This window comes from Sceloporus occidentalis, unplaced genomic scaffold (assembly GCF_023333645.1).
Source record: "Sceloporus occidentalis isolate IW3139 unplaced genomic scaffold, rSceOcc1.0.p SCAF_3, whole genome shotgun sequence".
NCBI classification, from domain to species: domain Eukaryota; kingdom Metazoa; phylum Chordata; class Lepidosauria; order Squamata; family Phrynosomatidae; genus Sceloporus; species Sceloporus occidentalis.
Window position 1 is genome coordinate 116,537,711 of NW_028316983.1, and position 25,027 is coordinate 116,562,737.

Consider the following 25,027-nt stretch of genomic DNA (forward strand, 5'->3'; position numbering starts at 1 on the left):
CTATGCTAACTAGAGCTTGTGCGTTGTCTTACAAATTCATTTTTAAAATTATTTTTAAAATTATATTTTTATGTTTAACAATGCAGCTCCCACTCCTGGCAACCTATTTAAAAGGCGTGCTACTGCTCTTAGAGACTTCCACAAGAGGCAGTTCATGTACGCATATTTTAATCTTGTAAGCCGCTTCGATTGCATTTTGTAGAGAGGTGGGATATAAAATAAATATATTATTATTATTATTTTGGCTAGAAAAGTGGTGGTCCAGGGAGTCGGAATAGGCTGAGGGTTGCAAAAACAGCCTTGGGAACATATGCAGCCCCAGGGCTATATTTGGCCACCCCTATTTTAAGGCCTTTTTGGGATGGGTTTTGGGAAGAGAGACTAGGATACGGACTTTACTTGAAGCATACAGACGTCTGCCACTGGCATCATATTTGTGCTGTAACAGGGACGTAGCCAAGGGGGGGGGGTTCTTGGGGTCCGGACCCCCCCTTCCATTAGAAAAATGAATGGTGTGTGCTGCTGCGCCACTGCGCTCAAGCCCCATTATAATGGTGGCACTTAGTCTGGAAACCCCCCCCCCCCCTTTCCTAAAATCCTGGCTACGTCCCTGACTGTAAAAAAGCAGCTCAACCCACATTTTTGTAGTTGTTGTTAAATGTATTTCACAAATTTTAATGTTATTAACTATAGTGTATACATGGCTGTGTATCAATAAACACATTCAAAAGTGATACCATTCAGAAACAAATTGGTCTATCCTATCTTAAGTAGGAGAGCCAAATTCCTCCTTACTTTTAGCTCTGTCTCTATTTACCTTCTGAAAATATTCAAGGTCCACTTCCCTGCCCTACAGAGATCACATGATAATTCCAGTTTCTTTTTATGCATCGTGGGACAGATGTACTGCTTTCTTCTCCCATTCTTTTATATTAGCACTCTCTAGAAACTCAGTAAAATCTTTCATTTAGATCAGCAACTCCAACTGAATTTCACCCTTTTTGACTACTCCTATTAACATAGAGTAAAACCTTAAATCTTCACTCCATCTGAACATGAGCATGAGGAAATTTCCATCTGCTTCATATGGGATGAGGCAATCTATTTATTGCAGTGGGGATGGTGGAATGCCTTTTGAGTTTAATATATGATTCCCAGTTGTTGTTGTTGATGTTGTTTTTAACTGCCCTCTAGTTGATCCCAACTCATGGTGACTATGGATGAGACATCTCCAAGCCCCTCTATCCTCTACTGCTCTGCCTAAGTCTTGTAGATTCATGCCTGTGGTCTCCCTGGTTCAATCTATCCACCTTGCATGTGGTTTCCCTCTTTTCCTATTACTGTCTACCTTTCCTAGCATTGTTGTCTTTTCTATTGAGTCGTGCCTTCTCATTATGTAGCCAAAGTATGACAGCCTCAATTTGATCATCTTGGCTTTTGGGGAGATTTCAGGTCTTGATTGCAGTCTCCATTCTGAACAAAGTTTGACTCAAGGTATGGGAAGCCTTTGACTATTTCGATTTCCTCATTGTCTAGTTGAATTTATGTAGACCCTCAGTGGTCAATATTTTTGTTTTCTTTATGTTCACCATTAAACCTGCCTTTGCACCTTCTTCTTAGTCCTTAGCAATTGTTTCAGGTCTGTGATGTTTTCTGCTAGTAGTTTGCTGTCATCTGTATATTTTAGGCCTCATTCACACTGGTGGCATTGCCCTGGAACGAACTGGTCAAATTCGGGGGGCTCCCTCCCGAATCTCTCCGGAAGCAAGTGCTGACTACCAATCAGGGGCATTTTAACAGGAATGCCCTCTTGGAGAATTCGGGTTTAAGGTGAAGGTGCCTGGCTGTCAATCAAAGTTAGTTCCGCGATGGTCATAGGTGACGTTTCCAGCACTGATAGGGGCATCAGAAGTGTGCTTTCCACCCCTCCCTTTTTTTTAAAGGACCAGGCACCACTTGTCAAATTTAAAAACCTCTGGTGTGTGTGTGTGTGTGTTATGGGCATTTGGGTCAGTGTTGTAGGTTATGATCTGCCCTTGGCCCCATTTTCAACCCCAAAATGAAAGCTAGTGCCATCTCTGTAGCCTGTATCCTACTCCCTTGGCACCCCAGAATGCCTCATACACAGGTAATAATAACAATAACAACAACAACAACAACAACAACAATAAATAAATAATTCTTCACCTCGGAATGCCAGAAAAGGATGCTTTTTTTTGCTTTCCCTAGGCTACCCCCGAATTCCTTAGAGACAGTAGCAAAAGCTGTATCAATTTGCCAATTTGCCTAATTGGAAAGAGAAGCATCACATTCGAATTGTAACATTCATTCGCATTGCAGCAGTCATTCCAAAGGAAAAAATAGGCTACCCCTGAATTCCTTAGAGACAGTAGCAAAAGCTGTATCAATTTGCCAAGTTGCAACATTACATTCGAATTGTAACATTCATTCTCATTGCAGCAGTCATTCCAAAGGAAAGAATATGCACATAGACAGCCAAAAATAATTAACAAAAAAATAAAATCCAAAGGAAAAAGGTCTCTGCCGGATAGCAGAGGCTTCCCTTGCCCTGCCCTGCCCTGCCCTGAATTGACCCTTGCTGCTGCTCACGATCTATCTATATATCTATATATCTTTAGCAAAAAACATGCACATTTTTTGCCAAAAATAATTTAAAAAAAATAAAATCCTAAGAAAAAGGGTCTCTGCTGGATAGCAGAGGCTTCCCTTGCTGTAGCGCCCTGACCTGCCCTGAATTGACCCCGTCAGTCACCCCCTTTTTGCCTCCTGTCACCCTTTGCCTCCAGATCCCCCTTTTTCCTTCGGCTCTTTCCTCCTCCCCCTTCCCTCGGATGAGGGGAGGGAATGCTCTGACCCGGGTTCCGCGAGGACAAGTTCATATTTCGCAGAACCCGGGTCTTTTCAGAAAAGATGGATTTTAACCCGATTCCCGATAACCCACACTAAGGGGCATTTCCTTGTGCAAGCCTCGACGTGGATTGTGACAGAATCGGGCCCAATATGAACTTCACGTGGAAGAATCGATTTCAAAACCGGTTTAAAAGGTAGTGTGAATGGCCTCTTAGATTGTTGATGTTCCTTCTTCCTATATCCACTCCTCCTATATCCGCCTGTTCTTTGTATAGTATTTTCTGCATATAAGTTGGACAAACAGGATGATAGAATGAAGTCTTGTCTGATCTCTTTTCTTATTGGGAACCGTTCTGTTTCTCCGTATTGTGTTCTAATTGTAGCCTCCTGTCCTAAGTACAGATTTCTCATTAGGACTATCAGATGTGGTTGCACTCTCATGTCTTTGAAGAGATTTATGTTCCATAGCCTTTTGTGATCTATGAAGTCGAAGGCTTTGCTACAGTTTATAAAACACATGCTGATTTTTCCCCTGGAATTCTTTTGTGTGTTCAATTAATCATCGTATGCTTGCAGTGTAGTCCTATTGCCTCTTCCTTTCCTGAACTCATTTGCACCTCTGGGATTTCTCTTTCCATGTATGATTGGAGTCTATGTTGCAGAATTTCAAGCATATTTTGTTTGCGTGGGAAAGTAATTCTATGGTGATAGTAGCAGCAGTCTTTTGTGCCTCTTTTTTGTGGATGAGGATGTATATTGATCGTTTCCAGTCTGTTAGGGCCCCATTTTGTTTTCCATATTTATTGACAATTAAGGCTAGAGCTGATTGTTTGTGTGAACTGTAGCAGTTCAATTGGAATATAATCTGTTCCTGGTGATTAATTTTTCCCAATTTTTCTTATTGCAGCTTTCATCTTGCTTTTTAGAATTTGGGTTTCATCTTCATGTGGTTCGTTGTTCCATGTGTCATTCTTTTCCCCCCATTTCTTTTATATAACTCTTCTGTGTATTGCATCCAGCATCTTTTTATTTCTTCTTGATCTTGTAGTATGTACTTTTTCTTGTCACAGAGCATGCCAGCTCTTGGTTTGACCTTTCTCTTGAGTCCTCGGCTCTTATGGAAGAAGTCTCTTGTTCTTCTTTTTTTCCTGTAGTTTTCTATTTCTCTGCATTGACCATTATAGTAGTTCTCTTTATCCTTGTGCACTAGTCATTGTAACAGTTCATGGTTCTGGTTCTGGTTCTGTTCCTATCTCCCTTTTCTTTTGCTTCTCTTCTTTCCTTTAGTGCTTGAAGTGTTCCACCTGTTATTGGTTGTTTCTTCTATTTCTTTTTGACCACCAATACTGTCTTTTTGCATTCTTCCTTAATTATGTCCTTGGTTTCTGCCCATAGTTTTTCTGGTTCACAATCTATGATGCTTAGTAGCACAAACCTATTTCTTACATTGTCAGTACATTCTGTTGTGATATTGTTCAGATCGTATTTTAGTATAAAGACAGTTTTTGTTGGATGTATGTGATTCCAGACAGGATGCTTTTTCTAGACGAGACTTGAGAAATAAAGACATCTCATTCACCAGCCCTAGGGTCCCCAACATTGTTCTGGTGGATACTTCTCTTTGTGCCCAGTTTGGCAGGTTCCTGATAAATTACTGGGTTAATTTAGACCAGAGGTTCCCAGCCTGGAGTGCCTGCATCTCCAGGGGTGTGAGATGGAATTTCAGGGGTGCAACAAAGAGAGGTTTGTGTCCTTGAGTGATGAGTCAAAAAAGTCATCACTCAGCTAGCTCTGAGTGTACCTTGAGAAGTGCTACTATGTCATTATGTTGCATGGGCAGCAGTCTCATTCTGTATTTAATCAAAAGGAAAGAATTGCACAATTTAGAATACTTTACAATCTTTTTCTAAATAAATTAGAACCTAACTGCTCGATTTAGATTGGCATTTTATGAACTGAGGTAAAAGTTTATCCTTTTCAATTCAGTTTGTTCATCCACAGCATTGTATGCGGTTCAATTAGCAGTTTAAAAATTAGAAATTAGACTTCTTCATCTTCAAGCGTGATATTAGTTTTGTAGGCCGTGAGAACATTAGCCAAACATTTCCTAGGTGTATGGGGCATAGAGGAGGTTGGGATCCACTGTCTTAGACTGTTAAAATGTATGTTTTTATTAGTAGCTGATTAACTATAAAATGATGTGCTTGCTCCTGGTACCATGTGTCTTCGAATATATATGCAGATTCCTGTAATAGAGATTAGTTTGCATCTGATTTGACTCTATGGTCCTTATCACATCATGCTGCTATATACCATTCAAAAACTTCTTTATGTGTACTCACAAGGACAGCTGATTGTTGGTGCTTGTGCTGTAATAACATGATCTGCAGTTTTTTCATATGCGCTAATGCCATTATCATCACCCTATTTGCCGCACCTTGTGCTTCTTGATTGCTTTGCGCATATATATATATATATATATAGTATAGTCATAATAATAGGTCTGTGTCCTGGGAAGGGGTGGAGAATTGGTCTCCCAAGCCCCTTCCCAAGACAGAGAGCTGCCTAGGAAACCAGTCAGCTATGGGTCCTGGAAAGGGATGGAGGATCAGTCCCCCAAGCCCCTTCCCAGGAAGGAGAGCTGCCTGGGGAACTTCTGCTGTGTATGCCCTTTGCAGGAAGGAGAGCTGGTTCTCCGTCCTGGGAAGGGGCAGAGTTGGTGTGCACACCCTTCCCGGCTGCTCCCTCCCTCCTAGGCTTTTTGCCCGGGAGGAGGAGGAAGAGGAGGAGGAGGAGGAGGAGGAGGAGTGTGCAAGCATGTGGCATCCTTGACCTCACAAATTATCAAAACTGTGTCAAAGATGTGAATATTGAGGGACAACTGTATATGTAATATAGCTGTAAATAAACCATATGAAATGAATTTATATTATAAATTATATTATTTTGGCATATAATTTGGAACGTGCTACATATTTCCTGAATATCTTACATTTTGTGCTGTCTTGTCCTTCTTTGTGGTAATGACATCTGGTCACCTCGGTTTCAACAGAACGTGAGACAGAACTTCTTGAGAAGAAGAGATGTTTGACAGTGGAACCACTTATCTAGAGTGATGGCAGTGGGACATTTTCCATTGGATGCCTTCAAAAAGGGGCTGAACAATCTACCTGCTGGGGATGCTCAAGCTGGGATCCTGCATTGAATATGGGGTTGGACTCAATGGTCCACGATGATAAGATCACAGTAGATCCAGCTTCAGGAGAACAGAGATCACTACCATCTTTTTGGCTCCTTGGTGAGTGGCCACGACAGTATATAGAAAAAGCTAGTTGTAAAGTTAACTGAGGAAGAGATGGCTCTAACTAAAGAACACCTAAGGGTGCTATATTTCATTGTCTAAACAAGCCACTAAGAACAAAATTATTTTTACAAGTGAAAACATGCCTCCGGTTAACTGGTAGCTACTTTAGATAATTGGGTACTGTATCCTAATTGCTACACAGCAGAAGGCACCAGACGTATGAAGGGTGAGATGAATTTCTGGAGTGTCCGGGAAACAGCCAAATTATTGTGAAGTTGAAGGCTTTCATGGCTGGCATTCATAGTTTTTTTGTGGGTTTTTCAGACTGTGCGGCCATGGTGTGGAAGAATTTATTGCTGATGTTTCTCCAGCATCTGTGGCTGGCATTTTCAGAGAATCTCGGTGTGGAAGAGAGTGGGTTATATATACTGTTGGTTATGGGTAAGTGATTTCCATGTTAATCTATGTATAATTCTGTTGTTGCATAGCAAGGTCTCAGGGTGTCTATTTATTTAATGATCCATTGTCTGCTTGGAACCCCCCCCCCCCCCCCGATCCTGGGTGGTTTTCATTTGCATGGACTGGGTCTTGATTTTGGTGTTTTTCAAGACTGGTAACCAAACTTTGTTTACTTTAAGGGTTTCTTCTTTCCTGTTGAAGTTGTCCAAGCGTTTATGGATTTCAATGGCTTCCCTGTGCATTCTGACCTGATAGTTGTTGGCATAGTCCAGAATTTCAGTGTTTTCAAACTGCATTTAGCATGGAAATCGCTTCCTCTCAACCAAGGGTCACACAGTGTGTGTGTGTGTGTGTGTGTGTGTGTGTGTACATACACACACACACACACACACCACTCTCTTCCATGCCAGCATTCTCTGAAGATGCCAGCCACAGATGCTGGTGAAATGTCAGGATTAACAAACTCTCCCAGAACACAGCCTCATAGCCAGAAAATACCACAAAAAACTATAGCCAAAAATTATTCACTATAATATTTTTGGAAAAATCAGGTACTAACAGGCTGATCACAGGAGAGGCACATGAAGGCGCTTTTGCTTTCTTTCTTTCTTTCTTTCTTTCTTTCTTTCTTTCTTTCTGTTGAGATATTATATATATATATATATAATTTATGGGTGAAAATAAAAGAAATTACACTCAGTGGAACAGTATTATACATTACAATATGTCATGTACTTTGGATTTTTTGCACTTTGTACTTTTCTATGTATTTCTGACTTCTTGTATAATCTGTTGTATTACGTTTGCTGTGATGTAATTGGTGGGGGGTGTACTTTGTATTTTGCTCCCTTTGCTTTGTAATCCGTCTTGATTCCGCAAGGAAAAGGCGGAATATAAATAAATCATATTATTATTATTATTATTATTACCAATATGAAGTTGAAGGCTTTCATGGCCGGCATCCATACTTTTTTGTGGGATTTTCGGGCTATGTGGCCATGTTTCTTGGTATATTGGTATACAATAGAAGTACTACCAATATTTTTAGCCCTTTTACTGCTGTGAAATGCTATACCTGCTCGCCTGCAACAGAGCTGTCAAAAGCAGCAAGGAGCTTTCTAGAGAAGGAGGCAAAAGTATTTTCTGCCTCAGGACTGGACGCAGGAGCAGGAAAACCCCATGGACACCATTAAACAAAACCAAGCGGAAACCATACTTTGGGAACAGTTCGGTTGAACAAGATTTGAAAGAGGGAGAGCATTTGTTTTCCTGTCTAATTTTTGAGCCCATAGGCAGGCCAAAATAAAGCTGCTTCAGGCCACTTTGGAGGTAGATGTTTAAATGATGCATGGAGGGCCCTAAGAGCCCAAAAGCCATGCCAAAGCTATGCTCCATTCCTAAGAACTGGGGCACAGCTTTGTTGGCGCAGCTTCTGGCCTCTTAAGATGCGTGTGTCATTTAAACAGCATACCTCCAAAGTGGCCTGAAGCAGCTTTATTTTGGCCTGTCTGTTTGGGCCCTGCCTTTTTAGATTGTAAGCCTGAGGGCAGGGAACTGTCTAATTAAAAAGATTGTATGTACAGTGCTGTGTAAATTTACAGCGCTTTATAAATAAAGGATGATGATGATGATGATGATGATGATGATGATGATGATGATGATGATGATGATGATGATGATGATGATGATGATGATGATGATGATAAATTTAATCTGGGGGGGAACTCTGGGATGGACCGGAACTTTTCTCTCTCGAGGTGCGCGTTTCCACCCGGCCCTGTTTACTCGGCGCACCGTTCGGGGGAAGATTTAGCCTGTTGCACTTCGGGCCTTGAAAAATAAAAGACGAGTCGGCAATGCTTTTGTTGTTGTTGTTGTTGTTGTTTATTTTTGTGTTTGTTTATTTTTCTCCACAGTCTCCACGAGGGCTTTCTTTCCTCATAAGGAAAACAAAACCCTAACATTGTGGTTGCCAGAGAGGGAGAGGGAGAGGGTCCTTGGTTCCTCCTTCCTTTCCTATCTCTAGGGTTTCCTCTGTACTGTAGGTACATACTCTATAGTTTAGTATCTCTAGGGCCTGTCCTTGGCGCATGCGCAGTGCACTCAGAGTCCCACCTGAGGGGGAAAAGTGGGCGTGGCTTAGCCGTTGAGCGCGAGTCGTGCTGCTCTCCTTCCTCTTCTTCTTTAGAGGAGGAGGATGGAGTGAGGGAGGCAGGGCGGCCATGGCGTCCCCTCTCCTTCCGTTCCCGGCCAAGGGAGCCGGCGAAGGGGACCGAGGGACCTCCGGGGAGGAAGAGGAGGCGGCAGCGGGGGCTGCAGGGGCGCTTGGGGAGTCCCCAGCCCCGGTTTCCGACTCCGGGAGCCGTTCCTCCTCGCCCCCTCCGCCGCCTTTGCTTCTGCTGCTGGAGGAGCAGTTCGAGAGGGCGGCCGAGAGGGTCCCGGCCCTGGCTGCGGAGGCCAGCAAGGAGCAGCTCGTGTATCTCTATGCCCGGTACAAGCAGGTGAGCAGGAGGAGGGAGAGGAGGTCCACTTAGCATCCTGGGCTGCATCCACACTGGGGGGAGGATAACCCGCTTTGGCACCGCTTTAAGTCCTGGTCTTGGCTCAAGGCTATGGCATTCTGGGAGTTGGAGTTGGGCTAGGAAAGCTCGTGGTCTGTCTGCACTGGAACAGAGTACCAGGGATGCTTAGGGGTCTTGTAGCATCGTTAAGATTGATAGACAGGAAGCTGGTGGCATGGGCTTTGGGAGACCTGAGCCTCCTTCCTCAGATGCAAGGAGTGGAGTGGAGAGTCCAGAGGCAGAGCTTTGGGAGACCTGAGCCTCCTTCCTCAGACGCAAGGAGTGGAGTGGAGAGTCCAGAGGCAGAGCTTTGGGAGACCTGAGCCTCCTTCCTCAGATGCAAGGAGTGGAGTGGAGAGTCCAGAGGCAGAGCTTTGGGAGACCTGAGCCTCCTTCCTCAGATGCAAGGAGTGGAGTGGAGAGTCCAGAGGCAGAGCTTTGGGAGACCTGAGCCTCCTTCCTCAGACGCAAGGAGTGGAGTGGAGAGTCCAGAGGCAGAGCTTTGGGAGACCTGAGCCTCCTTCCTCAGACGCAAGGAGTGGAGTGGAGAGTCCAGAGGCAGAGCTTTGGGAGACCTGAGCCTCCTTCCTCAGATGCAAGGAGTGGAGTGGAGAGTCCAGAGGCAGAGCTTTGGGAGACCTGAGCCTCCTTCCTCAGATGCAAGGAGTGGAGTGGAGAGTCCAGAGGCAGAGCTTTGGGAGACCTGAGCCTCCTTCCTCAGATGCAAGGAGTGGAGTGGAGAGTCCAGAGGCAGAGCTTTGGGAGACCTGAGCCTCCTTCCTCAGATGCAAGGAGTGGAGTGGAGAGTCCAGAGGCAGAGCTTTGGGAGACCTGAGCCTCCTTCCTCAGATGCAAGGAGTGGAGTGGAGAGTCCAGAGGCAGAGCTTTGGGAGACCTGAGCCTCCTTCCTCAGACGCAAGGAGTGGAGTGGAGAGTCCAGAGGCAGAGCTTTGGGAGACCTGAGCCTCCTTCCTCAGACGCAAGGAGTGGAGTGGAGAGTCCAGAGGCAGAGCTTTGGGAGACCTGAGCCTCCTTCCTCAGACGCAAGGAGTGGAGTGGAGAGTCCAGAGGCAGAGCTTTGGGAGACCTGAGCCTCCTTCCTCAGACGCAAGGAGTGGAGTGGAGAGTCCAGAGGCAGAGCTTTGGGAGACCTGAGCCTCCTTCCTCAGACGCAAGGAGTGGAGTGGAGAGTCCAGAGGCAGAGCTTTGGGAGACCTGAGCCTCCTTCCTCAGACGCAAGGAGTGGAGTGGAGAGTCCAGAGGCAGAGCTTTGGGAGACCTGAGCCTCCTTCCTCAGATGCAAGGAGTGGAGTGGAGAGTCCAGAGGCAGAGCTTTGGGAGACCTGAGCCTCCTTCCTCAGATGCAAGGAGTGGAGTGGAGAGTCCAGAGGCAGAGCTTTGGGAGACCTGAGCCTCCTTCCTCAGACGCAAGGAGTGGAGTGGAGAGTCCAGAGGCAGAGCTTTGGGAGACCTGAGCCTCCTTCCTCAGACGCAAGGAGTGGAGTGGAGAGTCCAGAGGCAGAGCTTTGGGAGACCTGAGCCTCCTTCCTCAGACGCAAGGAGTGGAGTGGAGAGTCCAGAGGCAGAGCTTTGGGAGACCTGAGCCTCCTTCCTCAGACGCAAGGAGTGGAGTGGAGAGTCCAGAGGCAGAGCTTTGGGAGACCTGAGCCTCCTTCCTCAGATGCAAGGAGTGGAGTGGAGAGTCCAGAGGCAGAGCTTTGGGAGACCTGAGCCTCCTTCCTCAGATGCAAGGAGTGGAGTGGAGAGTCCAGAGGCAGAGCTTTGGGAGACCTGAGCCTCCTTCCTCAGACGCAAGGAGTGGAGTGGAGAGTCCAGAGGCAGAGCTTTGGGAGACCTGAGCCTCCTTCCTCAGACGCAAGGAGTGGAGTGGAGAGTCCAGAGGCAGAGCTTTGGGAGACCTGAGCCTCCTTCCTCAGATGCAAGGAGTGGAGTGGAGAGTCCAGAGGCAGAGCTTTGGGAGACCTGAGCCTCCTTCCTCAGATGCAAGGAGTGGAGTGGAGAGTCCAGAGGCAGAGCTTTGGGAGACCTGAGCCTCCTTCCTCAGACGCAAGGAGTGGAGTGGAGAGTCCAGAGGCAGAGCTTTGGGAGACCTGAGCCTCCTTCCTCAGACGCAAGGAGTGGAGTGGAGAGTCCAGAGGCAGAGCTTTGGGAGACCTGAGCCTCCTTCCTCAGACGCAAGGAGTGGAGTGGAGAGTCCAGAGGCAGAGCTTTGGGAGACCTGAGCCTCCTTCCTCAGATGCAAGGAGTGGAGTGGAGAGTCCAGAGGCAGAGCTTTGGGAGACCTGAGCCTCCTTCCTCAGATGCAAGGAGTGGAGTGGAGAGTCCAGAGGCAGAGCTTTGGGAGACCTGAGCCTCCTTCCTCAGACGCAAGGAGTGGAGTGGAGAGTCCAGAGGCAGAGCTTTGGGAGACCTGAGCCTCCTTCCTCAGACGCAAGGAGTGGAGTGGAGAGTCCAGAGGCAGAGCTTTGGGAGACCTGAGCCTCCTTCCTCAGACGCAAGGAGTGGAGTGGAGAGTCCAGAGGCAGAGCTTTGGGAGACCTGAGCCTCCTTCCTCAGACGCAAGGAGTGGAGTGGAGAGTCCAGAGGCAGAGCTTTGGGAGACCTGAGCCTCCTTCCTCAGACGCAAGGAGTGGAGTGGAGAGTCCAGAGGCAGAGCTTTGGGAGACCTGAGCCTCCTTCCTCAGATGCAAGGAGTGGAGTGGAGAGTCCAGAGGCAGAGCTTTGGGAGACCTGAGCCTCCTTCCTCAGACGCAAGGAGTGGAGTGGAGAGTCCAGAGGCAGAGCTTTGGGAGACCTGAGCCTCCTTCCTCAGACGCAAGGAGTGGAGTGGAGAGTCCAGAGGCAGAGCTTTGGGAGACCTGAGCCTCCTTCCTCAGACGCAAGGAGTGGAGTGGAGAGTCCAGAGGCAGAGCTTTGGGAGACCTGAGCCTCCTTCCTCAGACGCAAGGAGTGGAGTGGAGAGTCCAGAGGCAGAGCTTTGGGAGACCTGAGCCTCCTTCCTCAGACGCAAGGAGTGGAGTGGAGAGTCCAGAGGCAGAGCTTTGGGAGACCTGAGCCTCCTTCCTCAGACGCAAGGAGTGGAGTGGAGAGTCCAGAGGCAGAGCTTTGGGAGACCTGAGCCTCCTTCCTCAGACGCAAGGAGTGGAGTGGAGAGTCCAGAGGCAGAGCTTTGGGAGACCTGAGCCTCCTTCCTCAGACGCAAGGAGTGGAGTGGAGAGTCCAGAGGCAGAGCTTTGGGAGACCTGAGCCTCCTTCCTCAGACGCAAGGAGTGGAGTGGAGAGTCCAGAGGCAGAGCTTTGGGAGACCTGAGCCTCCTTCCTCAGATGCAGGAGGTCGAATGGAGAGCCAGATGCATGAGTGGAGAGTCCAGAAACATACCTGTGGTCCTGAACAAATGCTCAGTTCGAGAAGGGCCCCAGGGTCTCTCTCTGGACTCTCCAAAAATCCAGAACATCCATCTAAAGGAGGCTCAAGTCAACCAAAGCTCTCTCTCTGGACTCTCCACTCCACCTCTTGCATCTAAGGAAAGAGTTTCAAGTCAACCAAAGCTCTCTGTCTCTGGACTCTTCACCCCCTGCATCTGAGGAAGGAGGCTCAAGTCAACCAAAGCTCATGCCACCAGCATGGTATGTCTCCACTGGAACAAAATACCAGGAATGCCAAGGGATCCTGTAGCACGGTTGCGGTTGAAACAAAGAAAGAAAGCTGGTGGCATGGGCTTTGGTAGATGGAGTCTCCTTCCTCAGATGCAAGAGGTGGAGTGGAGAGTCACAAAGCTTTGGTTGACTTGAGCCTCCTTCCTCAGATACATGCGTTGGAGGGGAGGCTCCAGGTACAGGCCACAGGTCCCTTCTTGAACTGAGCACTGGGCTCTCCGTCTCATGTGTTTGACTCTCCCTTCCATCTTCTGCGCTTCAGGAAGGAGGCTCCACTCTCCCAAAGCCCATGCCGCCAGCTGTCTTTCTTTCAATGATGCTACAAGATCCCTGGCATTCTGTTACAGTGCAGTAACAATAGCAATAGCAAGTACGTTTCTATGCCATTTACCTGTGTACTTAAGCATTCCCTAAGCGGTTTACAATGTGTAAGCTAATTGCCCCCAACAAGCTTGATACTCATTTTAGAGACCTCAGAAGGATGCCAGGCTGAGTCCAGCTTGAGCCCCTGGCTGGGATTGAACTCACAACCTTGTGGTTTGTGAGTGAGTGGCTGCAGTACAGGCATTTAACCACTGTGCCACCAGTGCAGACAGACCATGCTGGTAGCATGAGCTTTGGTTGACTTGAGCCTCCTTCCTCAGATGCAGGAGATGGAGCAGAGAGTCCAGAGACAAAGCTTTGTTGACTTGTAACTCCTTCCTTAGGTGGATGTGCCGGATTGGAGAATCCAGAGACAGACCCTAGGGCCCTTCTTGAACTTGTTCAAGACCACAGGTATGTTTCTGGACTCTCCACTCATGCATCTGTGTATCTCATGCACCTGACTCTCTATTTGACCTCCTGCGTCTGAGGAAGGAGGCTCAAGTCTACCAAAGCTCTGTCTCTGGATTCTTCACTCCACTTCTCACATCTGGGGAAGGAGGCTCAAGTCTACCAAAGCTCATGCAACCAACTCAAAGGTGCTACAAGATCCCTTTGCATGCAGATTTTCCAGACTAACTAGAATCTGTTCCACAGCCTTTCCATTATTATTCAGAAGTTTCATGCAGAAGAGGAGAGGATGGGTCAACTCCAAACCTAAGGTGGAATTCAGATCCGGGGAGAAGGGGAGGCTGTTGTGCTAGTAGGTATCTGTTTGCACAACACTGGATGTAGCTCTTGGTCTGGTTCTGACCCCCTCCTGTATTTCCCTGAGAAGCCTAATATGCCATTGTATGATGCCTGATACTGTATGGAGAAAGAAATGGGAAGAGCATTGCTTCATGGAATTTACAATCTTACATCCAACTAAGGGAGGCAAAAGTTGGATGCAACAACCCAACAGAGGAAGAAATAAATTGGAAAAGAGAATATAAACAAGAACTTGTGCTCTGTTCAGATACATGTTCTAGAGTTTGGTTTCAGTAGATGGTGAAGACCTAGGTCCAAAACACACTGCAGAAATAATCCAGTTTGAGACCGCTTTAACTGTCCTGGCTTAGTACTAAGGAATTCTGGGAACAGTAGCTTTGTGAGACATTTAGCCTTCTCTGTTAGAGAGCTCTGGTGTCACAGTAAACTACAATTCCCAGAATTCCCTAGCACTGAGCCAGGGCAGTTAAAGCGGTCTCAAACTGGATTATTTCCACAGTGTGATTTGGATCTAAGACTCAGCCAAAAACCACTGAGGAGCACAACTACCACACTTCTGAACTGATTATTCCTTCTCTAACAGTGGCCCTCGCTGTCTATCGGTGGCTCCCTCTTTATTGGCCATCTGTGGGCAGGCTAAGACCTTTTTATTCAGACAGGCTTTTAAAACAGAAAGTCTTTAAAGAATGGGCTGGTTTGTTGCATTGTTTTAAAGTGTTTTGAACACTTATCTTTTTAAGCTGTATTTAATTCTTTTAATGAGCAATCTATTTTAATATTGTAATAATTTAGTTCTATTTTAATGTATCACTTTCGTATGTTTTTAATTGAATGCTCGTCCCTCCAGATTTGTGGCTTTTGGTTATTCACAGATTTTATTAATATGTTCTCTCTAGGAGTATCTAGGTCCTCCAGCACAACTCTGTGGTCAACTTTAACCAAAGGTCACAGAGAAGGACCTAGAGATTCCTAGAGAGAACACTCCACTAGGCACTTGTAGCTCCTCCAGTGCAATTCTATGGTCAGTGTCTGGCAAATGTTGACCACAGAGTTGAACTGGAGGACCTAGAGATTCCTGGAGAGTGTTCTCTCAGGTAAAAACATAGTGTTTTTGTTATTTGCAGTTTTTCTACATTCACTTGGGTCCTGTGCCCCTGACCCCAGCGAATGTGGAGGGACGAGTGTACTGTTCTTTAAATATTGCGAGCTGCTCAGGGTCCCAGTTTTGGGAAAAGAGTAGGATACAAATAATAATAAGAAGAATAAGAATCAGTCAGAAATACATGTGTTTACATGTCTTCTAAACCCCTTGATACTATATTCACAGTTTCTTTAACTCTTCAGTCTTTATGAAATGCCTTCTGTTTTGCCAAGGAATCCCTGTGTACAGAAGCGGAAAAGTATTTTAGGGTAAACCTGCAGTTCAGACAGAGCAGCAGCTGGTTTTGTTTATGTAGAGCAATTCAGGTTTCCTAAGGAATAAGCCTTTTTTAAGAAAACAGACATATATAAATATCAAAAATGTCAAAGCCAAGCCTTAGCTTTAAATCAGCAGAGTAGCAGAAATGTCTCTTTGTCTAACTCTGCTTCTCTACAACTGGGACTGACTCAAAAACAACAAACACAAGTAGATTGCAGTTTAAACAAAAGTTTACTAATGACTTTAATCAACATATACATAGAGGCTGTATCCTAATCTAATTACTGAACAATTTAGTTAAAGAAGAAATCTATCTCACCATCTTTCGAAAGAAAGTTGAGAGAGGAGGAAAACAGAGAACCCAACAGGTCAGGAGAAAAATCTTTGTGTGTGTGATTTACCTGTGCTCCATGTATATAACTTAGCACACATTCTTGCAGGTTAGATTTTAGAGGGAGATGAGTAGGGCAGGGACAAACTGTTTTCTAGGGATACTTGTTCACCGGTAAACATTGTTTCAATGAGGAATAATTGATAAGTTTCCAAAGGTCTCTAGGATTGCTTGGACTGCCATTTGAAAACCATTGGGCCACACTTGCATGAGTGTTATTCACAGAACATATTGTTCCCAGATGCTTGGTCTGGATCCTTCAAAGTACCTTCCAATTTAGCCTTGTAGTCAAGGTAGTAAAAACTTACTTCATCCTTAGCTTTTACTATTCCCCTAATTACTTTATCCCCTGTGCTAAACAATGAGGGGGCTTTGTTCCATCTCTTTTTGTTCAAGGCTATTTACTATTGAATTAAAAAAAAAGAGCAAATGAAAAAGAGCTGTATTGGAAGGCCTGCTCACCAATTTGTAAGTTTACATGGGAAGAAGAAAGTTTGAGATGGCTCATTGAGAAAGAACACCACTTTTTACACGTGGTGTATATAAATTCCTCATTGTCTGATTTATACATAAATTATGAACCAGTCGTATTAGATCTTGTATGGACCATTAATTCAGGCAAGAATTAAGCAGTCTCTTAATATATACTGGCTATATATTATCTCCACTATCAGAGGCAATATACATTTTTATACCAGTTCCTGGGAACATGAGCAGAGAGTGCTGCTGATGCACTCATACTTATGGTTTTCCTGTAGTCATCTGGTTGGCTTCTTGGATCAGAATTTTAGGCTAGATACTTCGATTAACATAGTTCTTCTTTTTCCCTAGTAGAAAAAGGTGGAGTATCCTGTAGGTTTGGTAGCTCCTCCCACTCGCTTTGGTAGGCAGGAAGAAGAAAATCTTCAGATGTCTAGAAAGTCAGTCTTTTTCCTGTCTATTGCTGTGATAGGACACGTCTTGCTGAACTCTTCAATCTCTTCAATCTATTGCTACAGCTTCTCGAGCTTTTCTTTTTTTCCCCTTATGTTTATCTCTTTCCAGAGACATAAAAAAGAGAGGCTTCCTTTACTCTGTCCTTTCTTTTTGCTTGAATCCTTAAATTTAAACCCTCCTGTTACTTTGTCTCTTCTTCTCTCCCCTGCTTCCCCCTGCCTCTCTGGGAGCATGAGGAGGAATTCAGAGAAGGATTTACAATGCAAAGGCTCCTGAGGCAGGTGTAAGTTGCTCCAGTCTTGCCAGCGACTCCCTCCATCCGCCTCCCTCCCAGCAGCAGTAATACATGATCTGGCTTTGGGAAACCGTACAACAACACAGGAGCCTCCAAAACACTGTGTCCATGCAATGCCTCCACCCAACCCAAATCAGTCAGGGGTCAGGAAAACAAGCCAGCAGGATGACACAGGGAACAGAAGAGTGAGTACCCTTTGATGAGAGGTTCATTGTCTCTCCCAAGTCCAAGAACCCACGAAAACACCACCTCCTTCTGGAAGCCATTGCTCCAGATTGGGGATGATTCGTTGAGCTTTTCTACAGTAAGGCCTGCATGATATACAGTCAATGCTCACCTCACTGAGACCACACAGCTTTCATGTGAACTTGGAAAGAGCCTTCTTACCCCATATCAGAAGATCCACCATCTCAGGGCTGTCCTTGACACCAGGTCAAGAGCAGTCTTTCCCTCTCAAGACAGGATGTGGACCATTGAGAACGTAACCATGGTCAGCAACAGTGTGTCCTCGAGCCTCCATCCTGTTGCAGCTTCAGGGCCTGATGATTTCCATGATAGAGTGCCTTTCCTGGTCATATTTCCATGCCAGGCCTTTGCATGCATCCTACTACCACACCAGGATTCTATCTCCATTATGGTGAAACACACAATCATGATTCCTTGATTAGTCTGCTGTTCCTTCACCTGTTGGACATGGTGTATCATACACAAAGGCAGACCCTTCTGGGATCTGTAGATGGTGCAGCTATCCATGGACATCAGTCTCAGATGTCAAGGAGCCTACTATGGCCCACACATAATACAGGGCAGATGGGATCAGTAGGAATTTGGCAACAACATCAGTTGGCTGGAGCTCAGAGCAGTTAGTTTGGCACTTCAATCCTTCTTAGGTCTCATAGAAGGAAAAATTGACCTGGTTGGGACAGACCTCATCTCCACAAAGGCCCACGTGAAAGCAAGACAAGACAATATCACAGTCTCTGGTGGCATAGACTCAGGAACTGCTGAGCTGGGCAGAAAGCAACTTGTTGTCCCTGGTGGCAGAGCATCTGAAGGATGCCCTGAACTTATGGGGAAATTGGATGATTCTAACTGACATTGACCAAAAAGAATGGAGCCTGCATTTGAAAGATTTGGTGACTTGGATGTGGATTTATTCATTTCTCCAGCAAACTTTGAGGTGCAAAAATTCTTCTCCCAGGTGGAGGGAGCAGAAGGCTTTGATCTCTTTCTACCATGGATGCCAAGCTTCCTGTACGCCTTTCCCCTGCTAGCCTTGCTTCCTCTGGTGATGAGAAACATCTGTATGGGAAGGTCAGTAGTGTTTCCGATCGCAGTAATGTGGCTCAGGAGTGCTTGGCTTTTGAGATCATGTATTTGGCCTTGGAATCCATTCCTCTGCCAGTCTTCCCGGGTCTACTCACACAGGGCCAGGTTTACTGTCCCCATCCGGAAGAGTAATAGCTTGACACTTGGAGATTGCACACATCACGCTGAGTGATTATGGCTATTCCAAGAAGATGGTGAGTGCCATCCTGGCCTCAAGGTGAGCATCCAGTAACAAGATCTACATCTTTAGGGTGTTCCACAGGTGGTGCAAGTGGAAACCTTAGTGCCCAGAGTATCTGAGATGGGCACCCTGTCCATATGTAAAGAACTCTTCATCATCAGGTCCAACTCCATGGTGCTACATCTGGATATGGCCTTCACAACCACAGTGACCTCTAATTTTCATAGAGCCAGGAGGTAATCTTTCCTTCCTCCTGCCCATGCCCATTCAAAGATCTGGAGAAGATATGTACATCTTGGATGTGCGCAGGGCTATCTGGATCTATCTGAAGAGGATCAGCAGCTTCTGCTCTATAGACAGCCCATTTGTCTCCTTCCAGCTACAATCCATGAGCAAGAAGGTGTCAATATCTACCTTAAGTGTGTGGATCAGGGCCTGCATTGCAACCTGTTACAAGTCTCTGAAGGTCCCAGTATCAGAGGGTATCATGGTGCACTTCACTAGAAGTGCTCCTATGTCAAGACTCCCTTCATAAACGCTCCTCTTTCAAAGATCTGGAGGGTGGCCACTTGGAAGTCCTTCACCTTCATAAAACATTACAGGATAGATAGTCTGGACTCATCTAAAGCTGTTTTACATAGGACGGTGTTACCACAGGTAGTTGAAACCAAGGGCCAACAGCAGCACAGCCCATCCTAGTCAAAGACTCTCTGGTAAATCCCAAGTTACAGGGTGCTCCACTTCTAACTACTGGGAAAAGGAGCATTGGTTCTTACCTGTTATGGGTCTGTTTCCAGTAGATAATGGTTGAGTATGCTCCCACCTGTAGGGATAGGTGTGCTTGTATATACACCCTCGAGGGGGCAATTTCTGCATGTTTCATTACTACTATTCTTTTACCTATTTTTTCTGGAGGCTTTTTGGGGGGGATGTCTCTGGCTGTTATAGCAACTGACCTTCTAGGGGTTGCTCCCCCCATGTGGGAGGCACCTGAAAGTTTTTTCTCCTGCCTGTTTGAGAGAATTGGAGGAGCTACCCAAGTTAAAGGATACTTGACCCTTACCTACTAGAAATTGATCGGTCATAGGTAAGAACCAATGTTCTTTTTTTAATGTGTCAACATCAATTCTAAGTCTCTTGTCTTTGTACAAGATCTGTGTACCTCCATAACTTCAGGGATATCATTAGACAAAAATTCTTTCTCTTTTACTGAAAATGTGGAGTTATATGTCCACATGGAAAGTCATTTGTAGACCTTCTCTTCTGTTAAAGCCAGGACAGTTAGTAATCTTTAAAATCAAGAACCCCTGAATTCACACATGAGTAACTTGTTCATCTGGTAGCCACTCCCTTGCCAGTAAACTGTGATTCTATCACAGACTTGTAGGATGTCTTGGCATTCTGCATCACAATTTAGGTGTAACCAAATGCCAGGAGGACTATAATTCTATATTGCGCCAGGGATAATGTTGTATTCCAACTCAGAGGGAGGCACCTTTCTTCACTGTAGGCAGATATAAAAATCCTGTAAAATTACTTCTTGTAATACTTGATGAAAGAGTAGGAAACAATGCTAGTAGTATGGCTAGAGGGCACCTTGGTTTCCATGACCTGTCCTCATGTTTTCTCTTCCGTGCCCTATGTCTAATGAGCCCATGGCTAGTGGTCCTGCATTACAAACTTTAGATATGAAACAGGATAATGATTAGCAATACAATCCTGTATCCTCACCGATTAAGGTAGCTGCAATCCAAAGCAGCACATAGAATCATAGAATCGTAGAGTTGGAAGAGACCACTAGGGCCATCCAGTCCAACCCCCCTGCCATGCAGGAAATCCAAATCAAAGCATCCCTGACAGATGGCCATCCAGCCTCTGTTTAAAGACCTCCAAGGAAGGAGACTCTATCACCCTCCGAGGGAGTGCATTCCATTGTCCTTACTGTCAGGAAGTTCCTCCTAATGTTCAGGTGGAATCTCTTTTCCTGTAGCTTGCATCCATTGTTCCGGGTCCTGTTTTCTGGAGCAGCAGAAAACAAGCTTGCTCCCTCTTCAATATGACATCCTTTCAAATATTTAAACAGGGCTATCATATCACCTCTTAACCTTCTTTTCCCCAGGCTAAACATCCCCATACTCTCCATTGAATTGAATGGGAGTTATTTCTGATAAGAACTTTATAGGATCATACTGTAAATTTCATTTACTTATGGTAGTATTTCTTAAAGTGGTATGGTAAAAGAAATTGTACAGTTGTGTATAGGAATGTAAATCTTTGTTTAGTTTGTTCCTGCTAGTAAAAAATATTTTTAATAATTTTCTCCCCAGTCTGGGAAAATATAGCACACTCTTTGAAGGCAATTTTTTGTTTGGGATCTTTTGTATTGACTATTTTGTGTCAAAGAAACCGCATAGTCTTTTTTGCATGGAAAATGCCATTTTCTGTGTGGGAAATTTATTCTTTTGCACATGATTTTTTTTAAATGCAGAAAACTTGCTTCCTGTATAGAACTAATGTCTTCTGAAAAGCAAACTATTTTTTTTTTCATGTGGAACTTGACAGTACTACTTTGAGTCTAAAATTATACAAATCTTTTCTGTTTATCATTGAGGCGTTACAAACCGCCGCTTTGCGGCGGTCTCCTGGCGCTGCTCTTTGCTCCACGAGGGAGTCGCAGCATACAAACCGTGCGACTCCCTCGCGGAGCAAAAAAGAAGCTCCAAAATGGCCCATGGCGCACCCGCAACGTCATAACGTAAACATGGCGGTTGCCATTTGTCACAGACTGAGTCCGTGATAGGGAAAGGGGCGTCCAGAAGAGACGCCCCTTTTTTAAAATGGGACGTCCTGAGGACGTCCGAAATGGCAGTCTATAACCCGCCTGTGTTATTAAAACTGAATATTTTTTTTCTTTTGAACAGATCCTTTTCTTGGTGAATGCTCCAAGAGGAAAACTTAGGGGCTTGACCGACCACGGCCTGCAGCTGCCCCTTTTAGCGCTGGATCAGGGCCGTGGCTGGTTTTGTTATTTGTTTTTGTTTTTTTTGCCCTGGACAGGCTGCTGTAGCTGTCCGCATACAACTTTCCCTGCTCCTTTGGCACTGCGTCATGTAGACTCAGCACCAGACGGGTGCCGTGATGGCACATGCCATGTGCAGCAGCGCACAGCATCACACTGGCCTGGGGGCGAAGTAGGGGCATGCGTCATGTGGACACTATGCCCCAATTCTGCCCCAGGCCGGCCTTAATGGCTGGTCTGTTGAGCTAACTTATGGGAAGACCTTGCAAGCCAACATTGGCGTGGTACAGACCACCCCTTTTTGGCAGCCTGCACCCGCCCTTTTCTGTGGAGGATTGGGGCCAGGGCAGCCTCACCGGCAGCCCAGAGGCCCCAATCCAGCGCTTTTCCAGGCCACAGAGGAGCGGCAAAATGCTGCTTCCCCGTGGTCTGGAAAAGGAGTGTCCTTGGGGCTTCATGCCCCTGGACACCCTGAAAGCAAGAGCCATGGGAGAAAGGGGCCGCTTTGGTGGCTGCGGGAACAAGGCACGTGCCCAGGAGCTCTGTTTTAGAGCTCCTTCTCGCCCCGCAGCCAGGCTGCCATAAGCGACCTGGGATGGCACGAAGACAACACGCCCATACCGTGCTGTTTGGGTGTGACGTATGCGCAATGTCATAATGGCAGCACCCATGAACACAGGATGCTGCCATTATTGCACCACTGGCACGTACTAGAGTTAGGGAGTGTGTACATGGTGCGCGCTCCCTAACCCTAATACCAGCATTGGTACGCTGCTTGTTGGAAGTCTGTACTGCACCATTACCTCCTTGCTATTTAATCATGCAAGTAATATAATTTACATTAAATATTGCATCAGTGGGCAATAGTACTTTTATTGAATAAAAGGGGCTGACTCATTTCAATCCACTATCCCTTTTTCAGCATTCATGCTTTTCATCGTCACTGTTCTCTTGTCTCTACAAGTTGTGATTTAAAAGAGAACAGCTCATGTAAAAAGATGACAGCAACAACTGAGCATTCTGTGAAAACCCAGAGCTGTTTATCTTGTACTATTTAACTAAACCAAAGCTGCACTCCAGTGCTTAGGAATGGAGTGTGGCTTTGGCACGACCTCCGGACTCTTAGGACCCATGCATCATTTAAATAGCATACCTCCAAAGAGACCCAAAGCAGCTTTATTTTGGCAGTCTGTAACAGGCCATAGTCTCAGGAAGCAGAACCTTTGTTTCTAACATCACATTGATTCTTTGAATGTTTACAGAATTGCTTACTTGCAGCTGTACATTTTTCTTTAGGTCAAATGTGGTAGCTGTAACACTCCGAAACCTGGATTTTTTGATTTTGAAGGAAAGCAGAAATGGTAAGTGAAGAACCCTTCCTTTTGACATGGATTTCTTTTAATGGTGGCCTACAGTTAATTTAACTTGTATTAATTATTGAAATAGTCTTTGGGTCAGTATGTTTAACTATATTTTGGGGTCCCCACTCATTTGTTTTTAACATAAATCTTCTGAATCTCCATTAAGATAATGGTTACTGTTTAATTAGTTCTTCATTTCATGAAGGCAAGAATGTCTTGGGAAAATGAAAACCTGTCTCTTTAACTGCCTAACATTGGTTTCTGTTACATATAACAAAGCATAAGCTTTGTTCATTTGGGTTATGTAATATCTCCAGCCCTGTTTAGGCAGGTTCAGGGATTGTCCCACTCTGTTCCTGATATGGTTTTGGAAGCTTCCTTGTGCTGTGTCCTGCAGGTTGACACTATGGAGCATTGATAGATGAAGGGAATATTCAAAAACTCATTAGCCATGCATGTGTGAATATCTGTTTTACATTCTGAACTGAAGCAGTGGCATCCCTAGAGTTGGTGTCACCCGATGCGGTAACTCATGGTGTCACCCTTCCATTGGCCTCCTCCCACCATACAGAATCCTTAGTGCTGCTTTTTTGCACTAATGTTACTCATAAATCGTAATTCCCATATACCACTGAATGTCATGCTAATAAGTGTGACAAAACTAGCAAAATTAAAATTATACCTTCAAATTACAATATCATCACATATACATAGTGAAGATTTGGTTAAAATGCGATGTTTTAAAGAAAAATTTAAAAGATTTAAAAAATAAATTAAATATTTTTTTAAAAAAATGAAATTTTAATTTAAAAAAATTCTGGACCCTCTCCTTTCTCTTCCCACTGAGCTTCACCCCACTCCCACCATCTCTTAAAGCGCTTGAAAGGGAAGCAGATGAATGCCACAGCCTGTTTCTGCCAAAAGGTAGCTTTTGAGGAGGAATGGTGTTGCCTCCCCCCCTTAGGGTGTCACCTGGTGCAGTCCGCATCCCTGCGCCCGCTTAGTGACACCACTGAACTGGAGAAGAACCTAGTAGGAAAATGGTGCTCTGTTCTTAGCACATCCCTATATTAATCATATCAGCAGCTCCCTTTGGTCAAGCCATCAAACTGCTTCTTAAACTCTCTTACTTTAAAGAGGAGTTAAGGAAGTTTTTATAAGATTGTCACCTGGGATGTCTTGGATACCTGCATGGTCACTTTGGTAGTTTTTCCCCCCAAGACATCTTAGAAACCAGTTTGAGAGTTGACTAGTTGGATGGGAGTAGGAATTATATAAAAAGAAATGTGATGCTCCATACTTTTATCTATCCACTATGTTGTAAGAGAATAAATTTAGGCTGAAATCATACAACTGTTCAAACCTAAACAGAAACACGATGATGCAAAATGTGCATGTACATAATCACATTAAGGATGCAGCATTAATTTTAAAAAACCAACAGAGTCCTGGAGGAGTTTACTACTACATGTGTTAGTTTCTACTGAGTAGTGGTTGTTTTTCCCTCCCATTCAGGGAAGCTTGGAAAGCACTGGGTGATACAAGTACTGAGCAGGCAATGAGAGACTATATTGCTACTGTGAAGAAACTGGACCGTACTTGGAATCCACAGGTAATGAAACTGATTGAAACATTCCATCAATGGAATGACAGTGCTGCATACCCACGGCGTATCTTGGGATGGTGACTCTGGCCCTATACAGACAGCCAAAATAAAGCTGCTTCGAGTCACTTTGGAGGTATGGTGTTTCAATGATGCATACATCCTAAGAGTCTGGAAGCTGCACCAAAGCTGCACTCTAGTCCTTAGAACTGGAGCATGGCTTTGGTGCGGCTTCTGGACTTTTAGGACACATGTATCATTGAAACACCATACCTCCAAAGTGGCTCGAAGCAGCTTTATTTTGGCTGTCTATATCAGGCCTCTATGACTCATAAGAGGTTTTGTACTCCCTAATCATTGGCAATGCTGGCTGTGGGGGCTGGGATATAATACTATCTAGAGGGCCATAGATTCCCCTCCCCTAATATACACGAGAAAGTTATTTCAGAGTTTGTGAACATTTTAATTTTAATTCTAGTTTTTAA

At 45.2% G+C, this 25,027-nt stretch overlaps 1 protein-coding gene across 1 annotated transcript in view; it reads left to right on the forward strand.

The window, feature by feature from the left end:
* Window positions 1–8,799: 8,799 nt before the first annotated feature.
* ACBD6 (acyl-CoA binding domain containing 6) overlaps window positions 8,800–25,027 on the forward strand; it is a 146,672-nt gene continuing 130,444 nt past the window's right edge. Inside the window, exons 1-3 of the mRNA XM_089515913.1 lie at window positions 8,800–9,135; window positions 22,875–22,939; window positions 24,455–24,551. Coding sequence (XP_089372039.1) covers window positions 8,857–9,135; window positions 22,875–22,939; window positions 24,455–24,551 — 441 coding nt within the window. The 5' untranslated portion in view covers window positions 8,800–8,856. The remainder of the gene's footprint in view (window positions 9,136–22,874; window positions 22,940–24,454; window positions 24,552–25,027) is intronic.